Source organism: Akebia trifoliata, chromosome 11, assembly GCF_017979445.1.
Source record: "Akebia trifoliata isolate Shusen 1 chromosome 11, ASM1797944v1, whole genome shotgun sequence".
NCBI classification, from domain to species: Eukaryota; Viridiplantae; Streptophyta; class Magnoliopsida; order Ranunculales; family Lardizabalaceae; genus Akebia; species Akebia trifoliata.
In genome coordinates this window covers 45003499-45019731 of record NC_141385.1, presented here as the reverse complement: position 1 = coordinate 45019731, position 16233 = coordinate 45003499, and the positions used below count along the sequence as shown (strand labels likewise).

Below are 16233 nucleotides of genomic sequence, written 5' to 3'. Positions count from 1 at the left end.
TTCCAAATTCATTATCGTTATCGTAAATATCCCTAGTATGGATTACACTGAAAGAAAACAAAAGAAAAAAAATAGAGAAAACAACTCCAAATGATGTATGCGGGCCATAGAAAGGGAGACGAATAGCAAAACATAGAAATGGTGAATTCATGTCCATTGCATCATGTTTCTGACATACCTTATACATAGAAAATTAAAAGGAAACGGAAAGCAAAATAATAAGAAAAAAAATAAAAACAAAAACAAAAAAAGGAAAAAGAGAAGAACCCCATTGTTTGGTTTTTCAATCTATGGTGGAGATGACATCTCATGCGCCTTCAAGCTTTCACACCTACTTATTATTCTTCTTGTTTTACTTCTTTATCCTTAGTACCCTCAGATTGGTCAGGTGAAGGGGCATCAATTCTCTTAACTTCAACATCTTCAATGGCTTCTTCATTGTGGAAAGATGATCCAATAGCCTTAACTTTGAGAACTTTGAGCTCATCAGGTTCAACATCATCTGTCTTGTACTTATACCATGAGGCCCAGAAGAGATAGTTTGCAAAGTTAATACAACTAAGGATAGCCAAGAACCAATAAAAGAGGTTCAATTTATTCTTGTTCAAGTCATCCTCGGACAACCATCCTGTTTTACTTTCAGTAACCTTTTTGGTTATAGAGTTTATGATCTCAACAAAAACACCGCTTAGGAAATAACCGATCGAAAGCGATAACCATGTGAGAGAAGTAGAAAGTGATCTCATCCCTGATGGAGCTTCTTTGTAGAAAAATTCCAATAGTCCCACAAGAGTGAACATGTCAGCAATTCCAAAAATGGCATATTGGAAAGACAACCAGAAGAGACTAATGGGATTATTTCGGTCCTTGATAGCTTGGTTCCTTCTCTTCACTTCGACAATTCCTGCTATACCCATGGATATAGCTGAGAGAACTAGACCGACACCGACCCGTTGAAGTTGAGTTATGCCTGACGGGTGATGAGTGATCTTTCGCATGAAAGGGATGAAAAGAAACTCATAGATGGGTACGAGAACGGACATGAATAATAGTGGGATTACTGGGATTGATGCTGCAGGTACCGGGAATGAACCGAGGTCAAGATTCATGACATTCCCTTGTGCTACTGAGAATGTCTGCAATTGTGCTAAGCAAGTGTTCATTAGGATTGTACTGGCTAGGATGGGTAACATTCTTGTTAGGATCTTAACTTCTTCTACTTGGGTTACTGTGCAAACTTTCCATGGCTCTGGAGTTGAATCTTGGCAAAGAATAGCAGCTTTGTCTAATATCCTGTTTCAACAAATGATCTTGTTAAGAATTTCGCCGGCATATCCAAATTTAAGTTTCTATGACTGCTCTTAATTTTCTTTATAAACTCTAGGAGGGTCCATTGTAAAATAGTCGAGAGAATAGATCAAATTCTATAATGCATTGTATCGTAGAATACAATGCATCACATTCTAATACACCATAGTGTACCATAAAACACCCTAATGTATTATATTTACAATATTGTGTATCCTAGTACAATAACTTATTCCAATGCATCACATTCAAATACTCTAATAATATCAACTGTCATGGTCCTAAGCTCTCATCTAGTGCCTATGCTTCGCTCGAGTTAATCTCCTTTGAAACCACCTAAACTCATGAGAGTGAGTTGTGTAAGAGAAGTTTCTTCCTAATCTACTATTCTTTTGGGCATCTCTTGAGTGTGAATAGTTAGCTATGGAAATTCCCGAGACACTTGAGTAGGACTGACTTAAACATTTGGACTACACAACCAAATAGTAGGGGCCCAACTTAGATCCACCTAAGCAATAAATGAAAAATGTATTTATGTAACCCCAAAGGGTTGGCGAGGTGGCCAAGACCACACCTCAGGAAGTGAGATCGATCTTGAGTTTGAATTTCCCTTAAGGGACACCCTGAGGGATTTATCCCAGAAATTACTTGGTACATGTGAGTAGAGGGAACTGTACATGCCTGAGGACTAATTCAGTGCTAAACAGGCCTGGACACCTCGGTTACCAAAAAAAAAAATAATGTGAATGAGAGCAGATGATAATATAGTTCAGATGGCTAGTAAGCATCACCTAAATTGGTTGGTATGTGGAATTTTTTCTTCTTCAAGAGATGTCTCTTTATCATTTCTCTCATGAAGTTCATCAGAGCTCTCTGGGAGTGACGAACTTCGATTTCGAAAAGCGACCACTACAACCTGCACAACAACCCCAAAATCAATATTTATGTACATGTGTGTGTGTGTGTGTGTGTGTATGCTTGTGAGAGAGAGAGAGAGACCTGTGCAATGCTTATGAGGGGACTATTTCCTAGTGGTTGGACACGGTAGAAAGGCTTTCCAATGGCTAGAACAACGAACCCTAAAAAGGCAGACATCATACAAATGAAGAATCCCAAGTCCCAACCTTTATGCATGTTAATGTATGCTATGAAGGTGACACCAAATGTAGCTCCAACTATGACACTTAGCAACAACCAATTGAAGAAGCTTGAAAGTGATTTCTTCTCTTTTGGATCCTTTTGATTGAATTGGTCAGCACCTAATGCAGGAAGAGCCCCCCTAACTGCACCTGCTCCCAATGCTAATAAACATAGGGATGTGTAGAACATAACAGCTTGACCACCTTTGATACAAGGTGGCTTACTACACTTCTCAGGCTGTAACTTAGGAAAATGAGCTTGGATTGTGATCATCAACAAACCCTGCAAATTAAAAAAAAAAAAAAAATTAATTATTTACATTTAAGCCCTTTACTGACCTTAAGCCTATTATCTATGAATGATGATGGGATCACATATCTGCACATCTGATCAGAGTTGCACAACAAAGATAGAAACTTTATGATTGGGAGCTGTATTTGGGGTCAAGTTGACTCAATGGCTGAGTTGAATCATTGAGTTATAAGTAATGAAAAGGGTAATTTACTAATTCATGGGTTAGAAATCTTGAAAATATCTTTAAATAATTACCAAACCATCTTTTTTACTCATAAATTTTTTTTTTTTTTAAACGATAATTTTTAGGGTGATTTAGAACTAGGTCCCACGTTTTGGTGGATATTTGAGATACATTCCTATGTTTCAAACTTAAGACATGATGCCTAGACCTCGATTTTCTCTTATTGACTAATGAAAATACCAGAAACACCCTCATCTTCAACCTTTACCTTCAGCAAAAACACTTGGTTTTTCTTTCCAGATATCAATCATGCATCTTCAACCATGTTTCAACCAATAAGCATTTTGATCATTTTATATATATAACTTACTTATCAAAATCTCTTTTCTACGGACTTTATAAATAGTTTTGAATGTGTGATGGCTTAGTAAATAAGATGATTCGACAACATGATTTAATAGCTTTGCCCAATTAAATTCCCTAACCTATCGTTCCACACAAATCTCTCATTGAATGTACCAAAAAAAATATATAATTTTTTATACGATTTGATAAGATTTGAGGTGTGAAGTGTTATCTCAAGGAAAAAAAATCTATGGTTTTGCACACATCTCATGTCAATTGAGTGTATTTGAATGCCTGTGTTTTTTTTTTTTTTTTTTTTTTTTTCTGAGCCAGTTTAGTATTATTCATCTTATTAATACAAGATGCCGGAACATATATTACATCATCGTCCATGTTTTCAAATTAAGTTTTACTAGAAGTTGGCATGTGCAAACACACATGTATCAAAAGGGCTAATCTGTAATTTAAAATATTTTTAAAAGGTTTTTGAATAGTACGTAGTAAAAATGATATTTTTTTGGTAATTTTAAAAACTAACCAGCTTGATTCTAATGTTGTGGGCTGACAATTTTCTTGATTTTAATCAAATGTCCCTAATTATATTAAATTTAAATATAAATGTGGGTGGCATTTATGAGAATTAAAATTTGGTGTCTAACCACTTCTACTCCACCTTCTCTCATTATAATACTTAATATATACTTATCGGTAAGTTGTAATTTATTAGGACTCACTCTTTAGACATCACATTTTTGAAATAAGCAATAATTTTTTAAAAAGAGCAGGAATTTAGACATTGATTTTGAAAAAGTTGATGTTTAAAAACCATCTTTTAAGGTCATTTTTTCGTTTGAAGAATAGACATCACTCTTATAGACATCATTAAATAATGATGTTTAAAGTCATTTTTCTAGTAGTTAGTAGTCTTTGGGTGATGATACCAAAGATTTGGATTCAAATCCTGCCACCACCGAGTTACAAAACTCACTGAAAATGGGTTTATTAATCAAAAAAAGAAAGGAAAAAAAAAAAGCATACTATGTCGTATAATAAAAAAAGATATTTTTTATGATGGGTTTTGAACCTAAGTCTATGATATCATCACCCAAAGAGTTAACCAACTAATAAGCTAGTTGGTACTTACATATTAGAAAAGAGTTTGATTTGAGAATCAACGAATTCCAAATCCAATTGGTCAAATATTAACTCACCTCAAAGCAACAAGGTAAGACTTCAGTCAAAGTTGGTCCAAATCTTTTTGAGTAGAATTGATCATGGAGTTTAAATAACCAAGAATAGAATTACAAGGGATATGGGTAGTGAGTTTATTTTACCAGTAGTTCAACCAATCCGAAAAGTAGACATGTAGTCATTCTACTTAAGAAAGTGTCGGAGATGAAGCCACCGATGAGTGAGAGCAAGAAAGTTGCACCCATGAGGTTGGTGAGAGTGTTTGCGGCGTGATATATATCAAAATATAACTTCATAAAATATATGACCATACTCGTCATGATAGCCACAAAACCCATGTTCTCTAGTGCCGTTAGGGCTGCATAAATAAAGACCAAAACAAGGATTAAAATGATTTGTTGGTGATCCAAAAACATAATAAGATAAGTAAGGGGGGAGATTCTATTGGCACACTAACTTCTACTTATTACAAACCAATTCTTTTCAAATTGAATTATTGCTCATAAAGCTATAAGAAAATTTTGGCATGTCTATAAAAACTATCTAATAAATAAGAGTTGTGATGAACCTGGTTTGTATGCGGTTGACATGGCAAGGGCATAGAACCATCGATATTTTTCTTCGGGATACACAAGGAAAAAAGATCTACTGTTATGTACCCTTGGCACATCAGCCACGTACCGACCGTGTATGATTTAGTGTGTGCATCCATCATTATCCAATAAATAATTATATGATAAAGTAATATAAGGATTTGTTTTAATTTACCGAAAATGAATGTGGCAGCTCTGAATCCTCCTTGGTTTGGTTTCCATTGGAGTGGGATCTTGGGAGCTTCCTTGTCCTCCTATTTGTGCAACAAAATAAGTGTCTTTGAATCCATGGCTTATGGAGAGAAAGAGAGAGAGAGAGAGAGAGAGAGACTTACCATTGATTCTTGAGAGGATGGAGAGTAGTTAGAGAAATGAGTATGAAGATGATGGGCTTGAAGATATAATTGATGAGGCCTTGTATATGTCGCTCATTCCCTTAGATTCAACGCCTCTCTCTCTCTCTATCTCTTACTCACACACAAATTCACATCAATTGAAAATAGTGTTGGACTTATATGGTTTGACATCGAAAGAAAGTGATGTTTTGGCAATGAGAATAACCATTTTAAACTTTAAAACTTACATATTGGAATGTACTTGTCTTAAAATTACGTTTATAGCAAAGCGTTAACGTCTACTAGGATAGAAGTTAAAAAAACACTTGTTTTCTAGAAATTTGCATTTCTATGAGGCTTTGTATTTCCTAGAGATTTACATTTTTCAGTCTCAATTTCAAACGGCCTTTGAAACTCTCCATCAAACATATATGGAAAACTATATTTTAGAAAAATTATAGTAATCCCTAGAAGGTCTTTATGGATATCTAGAAGATCTGTGTTTTTCCTCTTATATCAACTGAGAATTGAGTATAAAAAAAGTCTATTTTGGAAAACACTAGCCTCAATCCACGGTTGAGGATCTCCATCAAACACTGTTTAGACAAGAGGAGCAACACAGATTTCCTATAGATCATTCTTGACTCCTAGGGATTAGTACAATTCTTTTTTGGAAATCCCTAGCATCTCAACTGTCTGTTTGAGGCTCTCCAACTAAAAATTCTAATGTATAGCAAGTCGACAATCAAAATTAAAATATGATTAATGCTGGAGTGACTTCAGCGGGGGATACACGATGGATATCTTGACGTGTTGGCACGCGCATGTCTGTAGATGCTACAGGTATGCACGAGCCACCATGTCAAGATGTCCTTGTGTGTCCTTCGATGAGGTCACTCCAACAAGACTCTTAGAATATATATAAAAAAGAGTTTATAGCACACCAAATTTTTACTAATTATGTACCAAATTATATGTAGATAATCATTTGATTTCATAGGATTGGTGTGTTGTAACTAAAAGTTGGTGTACCAATAGAATCTCTCAAAAAATCCAAAAAAAGAATATTTTTGGATTCTGCACATAACTTAAAGAGTTAAATTTGCTTAAATTGACGGATAAAGCAAGGCTCCCCACATAACTGAAGTCATGTGCGCAATGTTTTTTTTTCCTTTTTTCTTCCTTTTTATATGTTATGTAAGCAAAGTTCTTCTCCTACCTGGCTTTTGTCTCTCTTTGATATGAGACAGGGACTCTTGTATAACTGTTGCTGTTCTTTTTTGTTCCTTCTGCTGCCCTTTTAATATTAAGTTCTTTGAGATTCTCACCTTTAAGATATAATATCTATATAATACTTTGGATCAATAATTTCTAAGGCATTTTATTAAAATGATGGGAGATCGAAAATGCCAAAATTATACTCTTCATTTTAAAGGTCCTTAGATTATTCATTTGGGTTTATGAATTCTGTATGTTAACCATGCAAATTTCGGGATGCCATCAATTCCTCATTTTTTTTATTATTATTATCAAACGTCCTTTTCCTTTGATACACACAACAATACCTACACATATTTAATATAAATAGAAGAAGGAAAGAAGACACCAAAACACCAATCATTTATTGGCTGGATTCATCGTAAGGTTGACAACCATGGCCCAAGGCTTGGGAGAATTATTCCACTATTATTCCATGGCCATATCACTTTTCAATTTTCCCAAATATGGTTGTGAGTCGTGATAATCTGACTACTCCACATGGCATACTCAATCGACTCCCTTGACGTGATAAGTTTGGGAATCATAGATTTGGACGCCTCAGGATACATGGATCCCTTAGGATACATATTTTATGGGAAATTGCAGTTGTGTATCCCAAGGCATATAGATCTACAGTTCCTGAACTTGTCATGTCATAGGAGTCCATTGAGTATGCCATGTGGGGTAGTCAGATTATCACGATTCATATGGCCATTTTCCTCTCCTCTCCTTTAGCTAAAATCATGCTTCCTAAATAGGTATTAAATAAAGGAAAATTGCTTAAGGATCATGACGGAGGGATTTTATTCTAAATAGTCCTTGAATTTTGGGTGATGGTTTGATAGTCCATTTAGCAAACTTTTTATTTCTTATTGGTCCTTCATTATTGTCGAGCTTACCACTTTTTTATTTATTATTGACATCACCACGTGTTATTGTCGAGCTCACTACTTTTTATTGTCGAGTTCGACATTTCTTATTGTTGAACTTAGCAAATTTAAAAAATTGTTGAACTCGACAATAAAAATTGGTGAGCTTGATGTTGGTAAAACTCACTCACTTTCATTGTTTGTGTTTTTCTGACTAAAATACATGGAAAGATCGACAAAAAACTTGACATAATGACTTATGCAGATGAGTTCACATCAAAAGAACCATCCTTGATCAAATTTCTTTCAAAAAACGAAGTCAAAAAATAGTATTTTTACATACATCTTCAAAATGCTTGAAAATAGTTTTTTCTTCCTTCTCGAATCCTTAAGGTAGGAATGGAATCTCCAAAACACGAGTGGGATGTCGGAAATTTAGTTTTTTTTTTTTTTTTTTTTTAATAAAAATAGTGAATGCTAATAGTTAAGGCACATTTGACATTCTAATCAGGTGAGATTTTGGGAGTAAGGTTCAGGGTGTTAGGAAGTTGTGGTACAGGACACACAATTATAATTGAAGTAGAAAAAAAAATTGAAAAATGATGAACACCAAAATTTAACGTGAAAAAACCTCCTGAAATTGGAGTGAAAATCACAAGTAAACTGTAGAAGGATTTCACTATTGCAAAAGAATTATAATAATTTCTCTCTAAAATAAGGAGAGCACAATTGATAATACTTTCTCTCTTATAATGGGAGAAAATGCACTCTGTCTTTAACAAAGATGGAATACAACATAAGGATGAGATTATCTTTGAAGAAGAGAAGACATGTATAGATAGAGGGAGGAAAGTGATTTTCATGCTTATCTAGTCGTCATATTTGACTTATCTTAACTACCTTCAACTAACAAAAGTGACTTTATTATCTGACACAGGAATTGATAAAAAAATAAAAGTTTCACTAAATTGACCATTAAGAGAAGTCCTAAAACTTAAGGACTAATTAGAAAGAAATCCCTCCACCATGATCCTTTAAATAATTTTCCTGAAATACAAGAGCCAAAATACATGGGATGTTCACATAACTTTAGACATTTTTTCCTTAAGATACATAAGGAAAAAAAATCTACGGTTCTATGCGCATTCCACATTAGTTGAGTGCGTTTGAGTATTTTTTTTAGTCAATTTAATATTATTCCAAAAACAATTTAATCCCATAAAATTGGCAAGTAATCCCATAAGATGGAATTCTAACTACAAAATAATTAATTACTTAAAGATGGTAACTTATTAATTATCTTCTTTATCATTACAATGAAAGAAGCCGGAGTAGAATTGGTTCTACACCAAAATTCAGATTTCAAAAATGCCCCTATCTTAACTTATAAACTTACAATAATCAAGGTCATTTTAGTTAAAAATCAAGAAAATTGCAATCTAAAATCACGTTAGTTAAATTTTAAAATTGCAAAATTATCCTTTTATGTAACCTTCAAAATCACCCCTTAATTAATATTTTAAATCATAAATGAACCCCTTCAGAGACATGAGCGTGCCACCTTCTAGTAGGATTCATTTCTCTACTCTACGTGGAATGTTGTCTTATCAATTAATATGGGGTTTTGTCAACATGTGTCTGAAGAACACACATTAAAGTACATTAAATAAACCTTGACAATTGATTTTTATATCGAAAATTCCCTCAATTTCTTTTTAACTGATAAATTAGCTTTGGGATACATGTCAAATGTCATGGATTATCAGTCTTCACTGCCTCCATTTAGGCCCTACTTGTTACACAGCAAATCATTGCAAGTATTTTGCAATGTGATGGTTTGCAATGAATGATTTACTATTGCTTGGTAACCATTGGGAAATCTTTTGTGAATCATTTTTTGTGATTGCTTGATCTTTACAATACAAATTTTCATTATGATTTTGTAAATGATTTGAAGTACTTTTTGTGCCGCAAATTGTTTGCTGAAATTTCTTATGAATTTAGGTGATCCATGCAAATTTTTTTGCAATGCAAATCATTTGCATTATATAACCAAGCACCAGTAAAATTGATTTCAGAAAATTATTTGCATTTACAAATAATTTGCAGCATACCAAACAGGGCCTTACTTACATTTTACAAATTAAATAGTTAAAGCAGCCAAATCCAACCCTCTTAATCACAAGATAACTTTTTTCCAAAAGCAGAGGATTCTCTGTTTTCACCATTTTCATAAAAAAAAGATCTATGGTTCTTTGCACATGCTACATCAGCGTGTGAATTTCGAGTGGCTTTATTTGAGTCAGTTTATCATGACACTTTATAATTACTCTTTTCATACCATTCTGTACTTAATTTTTACAAATTGCATAACTATAAAAATTACATTAACATTGTGATGTTGATTGACAGATTCGTTCTAAGGATACATGAGGTGTGATGATCAAGCTTCAATCAATAAGGAAATGGAGCTTTCAAGATCAATTAACTAGTTTAAAATGCGGTAATATTGAATCTAAAAGACTATAATCCAAGCGAAAAAAGCAGTACTCGATCCCCTTGAATAAGCATTAAAATTCTTCTTAATTATAGAATTATAGAATATTGAGAATACATTAGTAATAAAAAATTCTGAATACAGAAGAACATTTAGTTTCATTATTTTATGCCCATTAGAAATAATTAAATGAAAAAACTTCTCATACATACTGACAAACACATACTACCCATCACCAGTGAATTACAAGCTCTTCTCCAAAGTTCCTATGTGATCAAAAGTTCTAAAAGGTTGCAAAACTCCTAGGCCTCCTTCTTCTCCTCTCTTTCTTCTTCTTTTCCTTCATCAATTCGATCCTCGTTTTTGTCCGAAATTGCAGTTTCTTCGATGGAATTTTCTTTCTTTTGATCACTACTGCTTACTTGTAGAACCTCTTCATGGTTGATGAGTTGAACTTCTTTCTTATACTTATACCAATTAGCCCAAAAAAGATAATTGGCAAAGTTAAGCACACTGAGTATAGCCAAGAACCAATAAAAGAGGTCGACATGGTTCTTGTTCATGTCACGCCCTTCGAGCCATCCTCTTTTACTTTTGGTTGCCTTACTAGTCACCAAGTTAATGAGCTCGACGAAAACCGAGCTCAAGAAATAGCCAATCGACAGTGAAAGCCATGAGAAAGAAGTTGAAAGAGATCTCATGCCGGCAGGAGCTTCACTATAAAAGAACTCCATTAACCCAACCAAAGTAAACATGTCAGCTACACCGAAAATCGCATAATGTATCGAGAGCCAAAAGAGACTGATTTTGTATCCATGGTGTAGTAACTCATTCCTCCTCTTCACTTCTATAATTCCTGCAATACCCATAGATATAGCCGATAGAACAAGTCCGACACCAACTCTTTGGAGGTGAGTAATGCCACTTGGGTGACCAGTGATCTTTCTTAGGATGGGAACAAAGAAAAATTCATAAATGGGTATAAGAATGGACATGAAAACAAGCGGAATCACAGGAATTGAGGCTGACGGAACCTTGAATGAACCAATATAAGTATTCATGATGGTTCCTTGTTGGATTGAGAAAGTTTGCAATTGAGCCAAGCATGTGTTCATGAGGATAGTGCTGAGAAGAATGGGCATCATCCTTGTTAAGATCTTTACTTCCTCTACTTGGGTCACTGTGCATACTCTCCATTTTTCAGGTTTGAAACCGTTGGGAAGAATTGCTGCTTTGTCTAGTAACCTGTTCAAGAAGATTATATAAGTTGATTAATTTGAAAAGAAAATGTAAAGAAGTTTAATTAATTGGACACATAAGAGGGCATGGCCTGCAGAACTAAATGGCTAAATGCAAAGCATTACAATTATAAATTAAGCGTGCTTTTAAGTATCTAATCAAAGCATTGACAATATTTGTGTTTTAATATTGAAGAAAAATGTTCTAATAGGGATGAGAAAACTCCACCTGAACTGGTTGGTATGCGAGATACTTTCTTCATCCAAAGCAGATTCCTGATCATGAATCTCATATAATGCATCTGAGTTTTCGGGTAGCTGTTCCTTTCTGTTTTTAACCATGACCACAATAACCTGTAAAACCATCCCAAGTGAGCGTGTTTTCGACTCCAAAGAGACATAACTTAACTTTCCACACAATTAACACCTAAGTGCTTTTGGTGTATTAATTGGGTAATATAATTTAACATCAGACCAAGCACCAAATATTGAGTTCAAAATGTTAAGGTCGCTGTAGGGTGGGCATTAAAGGCATTTTGACAAAAGTCAATTTGATGTTTCACATAACCAATCACAGGATGTCATGTGTATTGAAGGCATCCCTAATGTGTTTTTCTTTTTGGGTAAATTAGGGATGTGTTCAATACACATGATGTCTAGCTATTGGTTATGTGAAACATCCAATTTGATTTTTATATGAACAAAAAATTTCTCAAAACCCACCATAGAAGTTTGGAAAAAAGGCCTACTTGGGGGGCCAAGTGAAGGGTACTAGAGTAAAAACCCCCCCACAGAGTAGGCCACCTTGAATGACAGTTGTGGAACATGGTGGTGTGTTACCATCCCAAAGAATGTGTGTGTGTGTGTGTGTGTGTGTGTGAGAGAGAGAGAGAGAGACCTGTAAAACCCTTGACAATGCACTATCTCCAGGGATCCGAACACGATAAAATGGCTTTCCTAAAGCAATGGCAATAAGACCGAGGAAGGCACAGATCATAGAGATGATGAAACCCTGATACCAACCCTTGTTGGTGCTTACCCATACAACAATTGTAACTCCAATTGTTGCTCCAATAGTTATACTTAGCAAAAACCAATTGAAGAAACTCGCTATGTACTTGCGTTCCTTTGGATCCTTATGATCAAATTGATCAGCACCTAAAGCTGGAACTGACCCTCTTATTCCACCTGCTCCCAATCCTAACAAGCAAATTGAGCCATAAAACATCAGAGCTTTGACACCTTTCACACAACTTGAATCCAAACATGGTTCTGGTTGTAGTTGCTCGTAACGAGCTTGAACGATTAGCACTAAGTATCCCTGAAAGTTCAACATAAATACTGAGAGTTCCAATAAATCATGAAATTATGTCTTTGATTTACCCAAAGCATCTATTCTACATTCTTGATTAGAGTTGTGCTGGAATAACATTAAAATTGACATCGATAGTCGCATTGCTGATTTTGAGTTGCACACACAGCCATAGATGCTTTTCATCGAGATACTTGACGAAACGCATCTATGGTTCCATACATACATCCACGTCAACAATGTGAGAATTGATGTCAATTTTGATATTACTTCAGCATTTTCCTTTTGATTATCCACACAGAGAACACAAGGGGGTAAATCTAATCTTTCATTTTGTAGGAGGGTAAACCTAATATCACCAATTTTGTAGATGGGTTCCACTAAATTACCCATAAAACCATTTTTTTATGTCACAACAATAATGTTTTATAGGTATTTATGGAAGATGCATGGTTTGGAGCTTGCCAATGTCTTAATAATGTCTCGGGCATTAGCATTCCCCATGTATATTAATGAAATTTGAAATACAAAAATCACCATTGTGATTCCCCATTTGGGTATAAGTATATGTTATGTTCATGATGTACAATACATGTAGTATATCTTTGGTGATCAATCATGGACTAAATTCAAGATATCCATTACAATACATTCTAATGCTTCTGTATTGATTATGCCCCCTTTTGTTTGGCACTATTAACAAGTGCCAATAACTAGGAATCACTCCCTATTTTCTAATTTAGTTTAAGAAAGGTGTAAGTGAATATTAACAGCTAAAGGGTACTTGAAGATTTACCAGCAATTCAAGTCCTCCAAAGATTAGACAAGTATTGAGCCGATTCATGTATGTATCCGAGATGAACCCTCCGACTAGCGTAAGCATGAAAGTGGTACCCAAGAAATTTGTCGTGGTGGTTGCAGAGCCCGAAAGATCGAAATGCATGACATATAGGAAATACAAAACCAGACTAGCCATGTTGGCAACAAAGCCGATGTTATCAAGCCCCATCATAACTGAGATATTAAATTACCAGAATTCTAACATTTAGAACACATTGGTGAAACTAATTAGATATGAATAATAATCAAGTAGAACCAGATTTTCTAGCTTTAATAGGTTGGATACTTACTAAAGATGAATATGGTGGCTTTAAATCCACCTTGTTGTAATTTCTTCATAGGCTGAAGACCTGTATTACATTTATCAGCAGCTTCATTGCTTTCTCCCTAAACAAAAAAGAAATGAAATCAAAGAGATAGTGAGAAGACCATGGTCCATAATCTCCAGGCCCAAACCAGGCTCATGAAATAATGAAGGAATCCAATTAGGTCCAATTATAAATGTTTAAAAGAAATATATATTAATTGTTTAACAATATCTTCATATCTTCTCATGTATTGATGCTAAGGTAGTTAGGACCCACCATTAAATGGGCCTTATCTAAGAGTTTTTCTGGGCCAGCCAATAGTCAGCATTACAGGAGATTAGCTTAGAATCAGTTCCAATCATGGTTTTTAAACTCGGTTTCTTGTCTCGTCTCATCCAGGCCTGGTACCGAGTCGTCTCGGATGAGTTTTCCGATATGTCTTTCAAAAAATAAAAAAATTGAATATGAGGTATTAAATCTTAGTCAAAAAAGTGACTTGTCAGTTGTTCTCATTCAGCTTTGATACCGAGTTAACTTGGGCAATACGTCTCGGTCTCAGACGAGTTTTAAAATCATAGTTCCAATGACCTATGTTAAAGACATCATATCACGACCATTTAAGTAAAATATCCAACAGACGGATAAGTTTTCCCGAGAAGGCAAGGTGTGTTTTGTTAAGGTACACAGTTCATGATCGCTGGATATCATATTTACATGGTCAGAATCATGTATTTTTCCACGACATATTTTTCATAATCGAATGTTTTCCTGTGTTGATGGCACGTGTGAAACTATCAAATTGAAATTCATGCCTTAGGCATAAAAATCATTTGCCTACAGCCCTATATGCCTATTGACTCAGACACTAGATTTCTCCCCATTTGAATGCAATTAACACACACACACACACACACGCACACAGAGGGAGAGAAATTCTGGTTATTGAGACCAAGATTACCATGGCTGATCAGCTGCTTGCAGAGTAAGAGAGAGAGAGATGAGCACCCTTTTAACTGGTAAAGGACGAGGAGCCACTAAGAATATATATACTAATTAATGAATCATAAAAGATGTTTTTCTTTAATTAAAAAATACACTAAGGCTGCAGTGACAACCGGGGACACATGGGTGACACAAATGACATGGTGGCGCAAACATTATTGTAGATGCTTTTTACTTGTATCTTGCGGAAAAGCATCTACAGCTATGTGTGTGCCACCATGTCATTGTGTCACCCCTGTATCACCCTTTGAGTCACCCCAGCACAACTCCTTAAAATAACAACCTATAAAAAGTGCTTCGAATATAACGCTACTTAATAATAATCTTTGATTGGTTTGTGAACATTGAAACATAGGTTTATTGAATCCATGGTTTTAAAATCAGTCAATCTGAGTCGACTCTTTTAAGTCAGAAATCAGAATTGAAGTGAAGGCCACTAGATCACTTTTTCCCTATAGATCAGTAATCTCATTTAACTCATGTGAAAGCTGAAAAGATGGAATTGTAAAAGGACAAGTTAACAAAGCTTGCAATAAAATGATCTTTTTTAGCAGGATAATATACATTCCAAACTATTTACAATTTTTTTCAAATCGTGATTTTGTTAAATAAGTTGTTTCTTTGAACAGCCAAATGACTCTAGGGTGAAAATTCAAATTTGCCTCCACAGTAATTAGTAATGCTGTAAGTGTATTTACCATTTAAGTTATTTTAGTGTAAAAGCATAAGTGATCTAGAAATGGGTCCCCACGTTTTGGTGAATATTGGAGATACATCTCTACGTTACCAAATTGATGATATAATTCAGTTAATCTTGATTTTTTCTTATTGACTTAAAATGAGCTAAACACCTTCATCTTCAATTATAATCAACAACTCCTAATTTTTCTTCCCTTAAACGGAAAAACATTGATTTTTTTCTTTTTTTTGTAACCAAACCAATCATCTTCAATCCATGTTTTCAACATCACCTTAACCAAATCCCTTGATCATGTTTTTTCCTAACACCATGTGGCGGAAAAGCTCCTTTTGACCGATCAAGATTGATAAACTACAAAGATAAAATCAGAGAAAACAAATAACACAAAAGATTTACGTGATTCGACAAAATTGCCTACGTCCACGAGTGACAATGATATTTCTTTATTGATGAAAACTGCGAAAATACAATACAACTTTTAGGATTTCTGAACCTGGAATATATATGGTATCCTAGGTATCCTAGGGCAAAACATGCATTTTTTTATTACGAAAATGCCCCACACCCCCACCTATAAGATATCCCTAAAAAACTCAAGTTAGGGCCATAAATTGACAGACCAGTCATCACCAACTCATCTTCAATCCATTGTTAACAACAAAACCAATTGATTTTTCAACTCAAAATTCATTCATTGTTTACTTTTGCGAATGATCTTATTTACTTCTTGAAGCTTGGAGGTTTATGAAAATAAAACCATAAGGTCGAAGATATTGTAACATATTTTACACAAGCGGTTGAAGATGATTGATTTTTG

The 16233-nt window shown here is 34.7% G+C and overlaps 2 protein-coding genes across 2 annotated transcripts; both read right to left on the bottom strand.

Annotated features, from left to right (window-relative positions):
* Window positions 1-279: 279 nt before the first annotated feature.
* Window positions 280-6216, bottom strand: LOC147392014 (protein NRT1/ PTR FAMILY 4.5-like). Its single transcript, XM_086459134.1, has 6 exons — window positions 6184-6216; window positions 5231-5309; window positions 4606-4820; window positions 2308-2730; window positions 2100-2224; window positions 280-1293 (listed from the first exon to the last, which is right to left on the bottom strand). Exons 1-6 carry the CDS (start codon window positions 6214-6216, stop codon window positions 339-341), a joined length of 1830 nt encoding a protein of 609 aa, XP_086315260.1. The 3' UTR covers window positions 280-338.
* A 3977-nt stretch (window positions 6217-10193) lies between these two features.
* Window positions 10194-13745, bottom strand: LOC147392013 (protein NRT1/ PTR FAMILY 4.5-like). The gene is made up of 5 exons (XM_086459891.1): window positions 13697-13745; window positions 13363-13580; window positions 12153-12575; window positions 11484-11608; window positions 10194-11261 (listed from the first exon to the last, which is right to left on the bottom strand). The coding sequence occupies exons 1-5, from the start codon at window positions 13743-13745 to the stop codon at window positions 10319-10321; spliced, it is 1758 nt and encodes a 585-aa protein (XP_086316017.1). The 3' UTR covers window positions 10194-10318.
* Window positions 13746-16233: the final 2488 nt, after the last annotated feature.